At 29.2% G+C, this 10,745-nt stretch overlaps 1 protein-coding gene across 2 annotated transcripts; it reads left to right on the top strand.

Moving 5' to 3' along the window:
- Positions 1–222: 222 nt before the first annotated feature.
- Positions 223–2,431, top strand: LOC124840886 (homeobox-leucine zipper protein HAT7-like). Of its 2 annotated transcripts, XM_088113711.1 has the most exons (4): positions 223–567; positions 777–1,162; positions 1,276–1,311; positions 1,954–2,431. In XM_088113711.1, exons 1-4 carry the CDS (start codon positions 453–455, stop codon positions 2,254–2,256), a joined length of 840 nt encoding a protein of 279 aa, XP_087969837.1. In that variant the 5' UTR covers positions 223–452; the 3' UTR covers positions 2,257–2,431. The 2 variants fall into 2 exon arrangements, with proteins under 2 accessions (XP_087969837.1, XP_047172979.2); XM_047317023.2 differs by lacking the exon at positions 1,276–1,311 and having other exon boundaries at positions 224–567.
- Positions 2,432–10,745: the final 8,314 nt, after the last annotated feature.

The raw sequence follows: 10,745 nt of genomic DNA, 5'->3' as shown, positions 1-10,745 counted from the left end.
ATATAATATAACCGGACAACCATACACAGATAAAATAAAAACTTAATCCTCACTTATTTTTGGATTACACAAAAATAAATGGATTAAAAAATACTACTTGTTTATATTAATTAGTAGTGTCATAAATTTTCCACTAATATAAGAAAAGCCAATTCTGTACATTTCATAGAGTTTTTTTTCACATCCATTAGAATAAGCATACAATTTATATACTTATCTGAATTTCAAGGTGTTTATTAAGTTAGAGTTAATAGGAAGGGATCTAACTCGATCTTTCTCTCTTCTACACCGTTGTCTGTACTTGAAAATCTCGATCTCTGCACATCGTCATCTCCCTTTCTCAGTTTTGTGATCATGCACCTTCTTAGACTTCAACAGTAAGAGACAGATTCCAATTTGCATGAACGATACATCACTATCACAACACATCATCATCATCTTCTTCTTCTACCATGGCCTTTCCACCTTCTCACAGCTTCACGTTTCACACGCACGAAGAAGATCACCACCACCTCCCTTCAACCTCTGTCAACGCCTTTCCCTCTTTGCCACCCCAACACTTTCAAGGTTCACTCATCTCTTTCTGTCAAAACACAGATGTCTTGTAGCTATATATATTCTTTGTTCTTGAAAAATTATGAACTCATGTTTCACTTTAGAGTTAGATATCATTATATGCAAGTACATATTCTCTTGTTTGTCGAGTTCAATTTCTTTACCCTTTTACTCTTTTTGGACATGCTATCAGAAAATTGGGTTTTTTCTTAATGTTGCAGGGGGTGCACCGCCATTGATGTTGAAGCGGTCCATGTCGTTTTCAGGCGTTGAGAACAAGTGCGATGAGGTGAACGGAGATGATGAGTTATCCGACGATGGGAACTTTCAGTGTGGGGAGAAGAAAAAGAGGCTGAATTTGGAACAGGTGAAGGCTCTTGAGAAGAGTTTTGAGTTGGGGAACAAGCTTGAGCCAGAAAGGAAAGTGCAGTTAGCAAAGGCTTTGGGGTTGCAACCAAGACAAATTGCCATATGGTTTCAGAATAGAAGGGCCAGATGGAAAACCAAGCAATTGGAGAAGGAATACGAAGCACTCAAGAAGCAGTTTGAGGCAGCTAAGGCTGATAATGATGTTCTTAAGAGTCAGAATCAGAAATTACAGGCAGAGGTAATATTGGTTCTAGCTTTCTTCAAATTTGTGTTTGGATCAATCATTCAACTTCCCAATATAGTCTCCTTTTGGATCTAAGTAATAATAAAGTGTTTTGTGAAATGGATCAGGGGAACATGAACTTAATTACTGATCAGAATCTAGGGGTTAGTCTTACTAAACTGTTTTTCTTGATCTTGATTCAGATATCTGTAGTATGATTCCAATATTAAAATATTCGTTCTTGGTAGGATTCTTCTACTTTTGGAAAGAAAAGCATGAGTTTGCATCATTCCTCTCTTTAATTTTTCTTCCAAAAATTTAAATTCTGTTCCTCACTTCCTCTACACATGCATTCTCGTCATCGACTTTATATGTAACTCAATTTGTTATATTTTGAGAGTAGAGTTTTCTTACTACTCATGTTTTTTTTTGCTTTATAAGAAAAGGAAAACCTTTCCATATTTTGAGTTTTGGTGCGTTTCATTTACTTCTGAAACTCCATTCCGTATTGTATCACTATAATGACACAGCATTGGCCACTAACTTTTTAAAGTGACTGATTCCCACATTAACTATTTGCTTCTATAAGTTGGTCATTAATTTGGTGAAGAATCTGCGTCACTGTCAGGCCCCATACCTGTAACAAGTTGCAACGTGTTTCTTTTATGCAACGTGTGTTAATTTTTGCCATGATTAACAGACGCATTGCACAGGATCCAAGTAATGTTTTAAGCTTTTAAACACCAGAATATATTATATATGATACTTGATCATCATTTTTTTCTACTATATATTAATGTTTGCAGTTACAAGCAGTAAAAAGTAGGGGTTGGTGTGAAAATGGAATAACTAGCCTTAAGAAAGAAACTGAGGGTTCATGGAGCAATGGAAGTGATAACAGCTCAGACATTCATTTAGAACTCTCAAGAGCACCAATTATGAACAACGCTACATCTTGTCAAGCACCTTTTCCCACCAGCATCACTCAGATCCTTCAATATTCGTCAAAACCAGATTTCCATGATGATGACTTCTGCAACGTGATTCACAATGCTGCACAACAAAACTTTTGGCCCTGGCCTGGTCAACAGAGCCACCATTTCCATTGACCTATAAATGAATTTTGGTTCAATGATTTGATTTGAGGCTCTATCATACAACATTTTTCCTTCAGTTTCTTTTTTTGCATTATTATTTATATGCTGTAGATTGGTGTATAAAGTTTGAACAGATTAAATGTATGTAGTCGGTGGACTTTAAGCAGTGCAATTTCTTTCCCATAAACATTATTGTTCCCATACACATTATTGTATTTGAAAAATATAAAATAATATTTACGTTAGGCAGAGAAGTAAAAAAAAATATTAATGGTGAGTTATGGCACATGTGCCTCCTAAGTGGATTTCCAGCTCTGCAGTGCAGTGTGGACCATGAATAATTAAAAATTGGATTCTCTGTTTCCCTTCTTTAAGCACATATTTTTTTACATATCGGTACTTTGCAATCTTGACATTGAGATCATGTTGTGGAAAAATGCATGCAAAGCTCACCATAATAATCAGTCTAGCCATGGAGATTGAAAAGGATTATCTCTCATCTATATACGGCTTGAAAAAAGAGCGAATCTAGCTTGATGTAGTTTATTAAGAAAAACATTACCAAAATCAGGAAAATGAGTATGGCGAGCACACACTCCAAGAAGAAATAATTTATGTCCAACCGTTCCTACGTCAACTTACTGGTATATAGTAATTTTATATATACTGCATATTTTTTATAAGTTTCCACAGCACACATGTAATGAAATTATATTTGATAATATTCGATATTATGTTATATAATTTGAAGAACATTTGTGAATGATCGAAGACCGGAAAATAGCTTGTATATAATTTTCCTCTTTGTGGTTTGATGGCACGCACGTTAGTTCTTTGCAGATAGCAGAAGTTTGAAAACCACAGACTGAAAGACTTGTATATGTAGTTCTTTGCATGTGCTAAACAATTCAAAATCTACCATCATTATAGCATTTTAGAAATTTTGGCAAAAGCACTTGTGTTGTTTGTGTTTATAAATATCTTAAATTTTTTGACAAACAAAACAAATGTTGTATAATTACACCCAAAATTGATAATGAAATTTGGCTACCCTGCATCTCCAAATCGTTGCATGTACCTTTTATGAAAGAGGAAAATAGAAAAATATGTGTTTATAAAACACCCTGCCACAATCTAAATAAATTCAGAAAATATAAATAATATTTTCTAATCAAGAATTCTCTCTCACACTCTTTTCTAAATTGCTTGAATATTATTTTAAAAGTCTATATATAACATAATATAATCCTCACATTTTATTTTCTAATTTTCATGTAATCCTTTTATCTATTGTTTTCTTTTTCTAAAAAATGCTTTTCCATATAATTTGTTTTACATTATCAAGTCCAACAATCTCACACTTAAAAGATTAATTTTAATTTGTTTTCGCTTCTCAATCAATATAATAATGTCTTGTATTTATTCTAGCAAGTCAATTGAAATTGAAGTTGATAACTTCAATTTATAAATGGTTAGTACTTTCGCCAACATATTTGTTAGGTTATGTTAGTATCTAATCCTTAATTAAATAACGATATGATGAAATGATAATATAGGCTAATATGTTTTATTCTTGAATGAAATATTGAATTTTTTATTAGATGTATATCATTAGCAAAACACTTATGTGGATAAATCTTAACTTTGGTAATAAACATTGAAGTCATATCAATTTTTTTATTAATTTTTATTATTTTTACATACTCAACTTTATAGCAAATTTATAAATGGTTAGTACTTTGCCAACATATTTTTGGTAGGTTATGTTATTACCCGATCCTCAGTCAAAGATATGATGAAATGATAATATAGGCTAATATGTTTTATTCTTGAACGAAATATTGGATTTTTTTTATTAGATGTATTAGACTCTAATTATCATTAGTAAGACACTTATGCGGATAAATCTCAACTTGTTAATAAACATTAAAGTCATATAATTTTTTATTAATTTTTATTATTGTTACATACTTAACCTCTGTAGTGACGGTAGTGATGATCTTTTATATATGTTATATCCAACTAACACTTGTAGTATTGATAAGTTTGATAATTATTTATTATTCATACTTATTAGAATCTTTTATTTGTCTTTTTATTATTTATTTTATATTAAATTCCATGAAAATATTTAAGACCTATATATATAGTTGTTATAGTTAGAGATATTTATCTGTTTTTGGATTATTTTGTAGAAAAATGGAATATTGGAGAAGATTTAAGAGTTATTGTTAGAAGTCACTCGTCGAGCAAGTAATCTCCACTCGCCTAGTGAGACCTTGGTAGCACTAGCTTCGCCAAGAAACCCAATGAGCTAGAAAAAGCCACATGTCAGAAAAGTTATCTCTCATCCAGCGGGAGGATCGTGTGCCCAACAATAAAACACTTTTTGGAGAACTATTAAATGTGTCGAGAGTTGAAGAAAAGTGGAGTTTTGGACGTGGAAACACTCTTGAAGCTCAAGATGTTGGTTAAGGCATTTCTAGGACTCAAGAACTCCATTTGCCTTCATACTTTCCATCATTCCATTCCATTCCATTCTTGTGTTCTCACTAGTACAAAAACAACGTACAACGTCGAATATTTTGAGCCTTTCATGTCGAATTCGAGAACGACGTCATATCGGAAGACGTTAAATTGACGTCGAATTTTATCAATAAACGACGTTAATCAATTTTTTTAATTTTTTAAATTAATTGTGATCCTTTTTTACAACTCTACGTGATCTGAAAAGAAGAAAAACAACAAATTTCAGTTTTTGGTATTTTGTAAAGCATGAACTATGAACGTGTAATATAGTATCAACAATAAACAACAATGACAAACAACAAACAAGTCCAATCAAACAACAAACAAGTTCAATCAAACAACAACAACAAACAAGTTCACCCAAATAATAACAACAAACAAGTTCAACAAAAAATAACAAGAAATAAGTTCTTCAAAACGAAAACGAAAACGAAAACTAACCTTGATTCATCGGAATAAAGTGTTGTCATACGTGAGAGAGAGAGCAGAATGCGCCTATGAAGGACAACAACACGAAAACAATCGGTCAAAACAAACAAAAATCATACCTAAAGTAGTAAATTAACATGCATTTGTATCAAATGAAAGAAATATTACATGTGATGGTCGTCAAACTTCGTTCGAGAAAAGTTTGAGCAGAGAAGAGGGTCTCGCGCGCTAAGATAAAGTGAATGAATTTTCAATCTCCCGCTCAAATTTTTATTGAATTCACTAATTTTGACGTCTAACGTTGGGACATTCGACGTTTTATATCATTTTACGTCGAATTACAATTCTAAACGACGTTTAATTATTGTATTTATTTACAAAAATGTCACCGGTCATTTTTAACGTTGGCTATTGAGTGGTTCGACGTTGAACGCGTGACGTTATACGCTGCTTTTGCACTAATGTCTAGATGTATAGTAGTAACCAAACTCCATTTCATTGAGGTTGAATGTAATATACCTAAACTCTTTATAGTTCTTTCTATGCAATATAATATCTTTCATATTTCTTGTGTTCTATCATTCTTATTCACTTGCATGATGAAATATCTATACTATTTTGGTGGTATCAAAATCATTGAAAAATGTTTTCGAACCTAGACATGGATAAAACAACCAAGATATTTGGCTTTAAACATAGATCAAAACTTTTGGTCATTCTAGACATCTTTTCTTAATGCAAATATTGTGTTTGAATATCTAAGAGATTAATATTTTTACATAAAGATTTATAACTTATCTCTAAGGAATTATCGCTTGTATACTTGTGATGTGAATGCTTGAATATGTTAGAGATATATTGTGTGATGAGTGCATAGAGTTTGGGTCATGAAGTCCAACCCTGATGAGTCTTTACCCATATCACTTTATAATATTTATATCTAGTAATTTTATATGTTTGTAACTTATTTGAACCAATCACGGTTTATATTCATTACTTAAACTAGTAAATAATCATAATTATTTAAACAAATGCAAATCCTTTAGAAAAACGGTACTTTGACTTACAATCTAAATTACTTAAACAATTTCTTTTCATTTAATTCTATTTTACTAAAATACTTTTTTAGGGAGAAGTAACATTTTTTTAATCTTTTGATTCTTCGTGCATGCATTCTTGCATTATTTATTCATAATTCAAACACCCAATTGTCTTTTAGTTATGAAAACTATGATAACTCTCAAACCTAGACCTCCTTTCCTTAGATTTACCATGTCAATTTCCTCTGGTCTCTTGATGTTATATGAATAGGTTGAAGATTCATCTAACTTGCTCTGTTTAATATCTTCGCTAAGAACCAAATCAAAAATATTGTTGAATTTTAACTTATTGCTTCCCAACAAACTACTTACAATTATGATAATAACATTTCAACTTTCTGGTAAAGAAGACAAAAATATTAACAAATTATACTTCTTCATTGAATTTCATTCCAAATGAACTCAACTGGGTTGTGACTATATTGAGTTCATTCATATGTTGTGTTGCTAATACACCTTTTAATATCCATAATTTAAATTGGGTTGTAGTAGATAGAGGCAGCAAACATTTTTCTAAAAAACATTAGGCTTTAATACCATGAAAAACTATGTATAAGATTAATCTCTTTTGTGTTTCATTATAATAAAATAAATATGGATTAAGCCCAAAATAAAAATAAAAAATAATTACAAACTAACTAAAGATAAAAAATTAAGATAATATATCTAACATTTTGGAAACCTTATATCAATAATTTAATTGCATCATTCCTGTCCTCTAAACTAAAAGTATTTTAAGATTTAAAGAAAATAAGTCTCTTAATTTTTTTTTAAAACACATTCATATCCTCTTTATTTAACAAAATCATTCATTATTTTCTCACACCACAAAATTTGCTTTGCATGTCTAAGTTTAAAACTTTAAACTACCAAGAAAAGTAACACTTAAAACATTAAATGAATTTTAGAAATAATAATTAACACTTGATGGATGATAAGTTATCTATTTATTATTTTTCAACATATTATAAGTTTATTTACTCTTTATTGGCATTTAAAATATAGAAATATAAAGATGAATACTTAAACAGTAATTTACCTGAAAGATTAGTTCCAATTTTGGAATTACTAGTAAGAAAAAAATAATAAATATTTTTATGTACAAAATAATTACAAAACTATATAATGAATTATGGTAAGAAGTTGGTTATTTCAAAGTTTTATAAAAAATATAACAGGAGCTACTTATTTATGACACCTGTATCAATTTGTTTACTTCTTCTCTATGTAAATAGAAAAATATTTTGAGATAGATAATTTCTATCTGTATTTTATACATCAACATAGTTTATATTACATGTAGTTTTAATTTAGACATATTCACATTTTTGAAAATTTTGTATGTTTAAAGAATTAATTAGCAAATACTTATTTAAATGTTATAGGCTTTTTGTATTTTGTGTTGTGCTGTAAATTAATTAGCTATAGTAGTGAGAAAGTGAAATAATAGTGTGCTCCCCACTTTGAGTTGAGGAATATGGAGAACTGGAATGGCGCATTGATGATAGAGATATGAGAGAGCATGTGTACTGCCTCTTTCAAAATCCATTTTTATTCTTTCCAATGCAATCTTTATATCTCGATTGTTACAGCTGATAAAAACGGATTAATCTAATATGATTAATCTAATATGTTTAATCTAATATGTTCAAAAATAGATTAAGTCAAATTTATCTACTAATTGAACCAATGATTAATCTAGCTTCATCTTAATAGGTCACTTAACATTTTAAACAACACATAATTTATCACAATAAGTAGGAATACAAATATCAATCAAATTTTATATTGAATAAAAAAATAGTATACAACATAAGAAAAATTTAGAAACTCATCTTTTAAATTCTAAATTAGAAGTTGCGATAAATTTGACTCTCGTACACTACTACTTTTTATTATTCTTTATATATTTTTTTCTTTTTATATAAAGACAAAAATAATTTTATTATAATCATTATCAAATGATAATTATGGGTGTCAGATAACCTATTTCCTATCTCATATTATGTAGAACTTTATCATATAATTATTATACCAAATAGTCACAAAATATTCATTAAACCAGATCGAATGGTTAAATCTTACAGTTGTTCTTATCAATATAATTAAGTTTGATAGTAATAATTTATGTTAAAATGTAATTATCATTAATTAGGTTAATAGTAAATCGACAATTTTAAAATGTATGTATATATGTTTGAGATAATAAGATAAATAATTAAAATTATTACGAATTTGTTTTTGAATCTGTTAAATGTTTGTTGATTTTGATATTAAAATATTTTTTATAAGTAATTTTCGAACTCGAACAAACAAGATGAATAATAAATAATAATAAAGAGAAATATTTTGTTAAATATGATTTAAGAAACTTATAAGTTGAATCCTATAGTCGAAATAATTATTTTTAGTGGTTAAAGAAATGATTGGTGGTGAGTGTAGGTGTAGTGGTTAATGAAATAAGGAGCAGGTAAAAAGAAAGGTAAGTGAGAATGCGTTGATAGAATAGTGGTTTAGTTAATCTCATCCTTTGAAAAATCAAATATGGCAACTATTCTCATTCACCTACTATCCCTCTCTTGTCAGAACTAAATCAATTCATTTATGCTATTTTGGTATATATGCTACAAATTAATCAATTTCAATTCTCACAAAAATCTTCTGGCTTATGGCCTTTATTTATAGGTTTAATGTCTCAATAGGTCTCTATTTTTTGTCAGAATTTGAAATAGGTCCCTTTATTTTTTGGCGTATTAATTGGGTCCTTATTTTTGTTAATTTGATGCAAATAAATTCTTTCCGTCAATTTCATCAAACGACGTTAATGAATGTGTGACGTGGCCTGAGGACAGTATTGACACGTGTAAGGCCATGTCACACATTCATTAAAGCCGTTTGATGAAATTGACGGAAAGGATTTATTTGCATCAAATTAACAAAAATAAGGACCCAATTGAGACGCCAAAAAATAAAGGGATCTGTTTCAAATTTTGAACAAAAATAGGAACCTATTGAGACATTAAACCTTATTTATATCAATCTACTAATAGATAAATGAAATGAATATGGATAAAAAAATACAAGTGTGGATAAAACACGTCAGACGAAGATATGAATATAGACGAAGGATAAGTATGAATATTTGTAAGACCCATAAAAAAAAAATCTATATATATATATATATATATATATATATATATATTTATAGTAGTAAATTTTAGTATTTTATTAGTAATAATAATTTTAATGGATATAAAATTGTAAATTTTGGATATAAAATTATAGTAATTTTAGAAGGAGAGGTTCAAATTTTTGGTAACTTATTTAGTAAAATTTTTTTAAATGGAATAGTAAAAAGTAAATAGTAAATAGTAAAAAGTAAATAGTAAAAATAAATTTTCAGCATTAAGATTCCTTAGCATGGAAGAAAGTAGTAGGTAGAAATTAGGATCAGATTTGGTGAGAAAATGATTGAAATATTATTTTTAAATAATATTACAATAATAAATAATATTAAAATATTAATGAATAGTAAAATTTTTTGGTAACTATAAATAGCCATGGGAGGGAAGGGTATTTTGCACCAAGAAAAGAGGAATCAAGTGAGAGCTTGAGAAATAGAGAAGAAAGAGTTAGGGAGAAATTTTTAGTTGCAAGAAGAGTAGAGGTTCTGAAGGGTTTCGGGGAAACAAATTCGGAGCAGGAGATTAAGTCTGGAATAGAGGTAGGGGAGCTAATCCTTCTTGTATATGATTTTTTTTATCCATGTTATGATAATGAATATGAGTTATGAGTATGTTAAAATTTTGGTAATGGTAGTTATCTATTCACTTATATAAATTTAGTTTTCATTATTATAATTTCTTATTTTCGAGTTACTGTTGTGAAAATTTTCTATTAATTGTTTTCACCGTTGGATTTAGCTAAAATTTTAGTATGTGAATCCAAGACCTATTACTAAACTTTGACCGTTCAGATTTGAAAATAGAAGTCTGTACTTGGAGAAATAAATACTGCAAGTTTGAGTAAATTAGTCACCCTGTAGTTCTGTTACTAAGTTGTCTCGGTAAAAATATAGATTTTGACCTATTTAACCGTTAGATCAACCTCAAAATTTGATATATGATTCTTAGGACATATTAATACAATTTGACCGATCGGATTTGTAATTGAAGGTCTATGTTTAGAGAAAGAAATTTCGAAAGTGTGAAACAATCGGATGAACACTGTATTGTTGTTCTTAAGCTATCATGGTACAAATTTCATATATATTTCATCTACCGTTAGATTGAGCCCAAAATTTAGTATGTAATTCATAAGACATATTAAGTCATTTTGACCGTTCAGATTTGTAATTAAATGTCTGTGATTAGGGAAATTAGTTCCGCATTTTGAGTATAACCGAAAACCACTTAAAATTCTGCACCTGAGTTACCTCGGTAA

Source organism: Vigna umbellata, chromosome 4, assembly GCF_029865625.1.
Source record: "Vigna umbellata cultivar VRB3 chromosome 4, Vumbellata_1.0, whole genome shotgun sequence".
Taxonomy (NCBI): domain Eukaryota; kingdom Viridiplantae; phylum Streptophyta; class Magnoliopsida; order Fabales; family Fabaceae; genus Vigna; species Vigna umbellata.
Note: the sequence above shows the minus strand (reverse complement) of the source record. Positions and strands in the feature narration are given on the sequence as shown.

Coding starts and splice junctions, on each gene's coding strand:
- LOC124840886 (XM_088113711.1), top strand. CDS start 453: ATGGCCTTTCCACCTTCTCACAGCTTCACGTTTCACACGCACGAAGAA. Junction 1,163..1,275: donor ATCAGAAATTACAGGCAGAG/GTAATATTGGTT, acceptor GAAATGGATCAG/GGGAACATGAACTTAATTAC. Junction 1,312..1,953: donor TTACTGATCAGAATCTAGGG/GTTAGTCTTACT, acceptor TAATGTTTGCAG/TTACAAGCAGTAAAAAGTAG.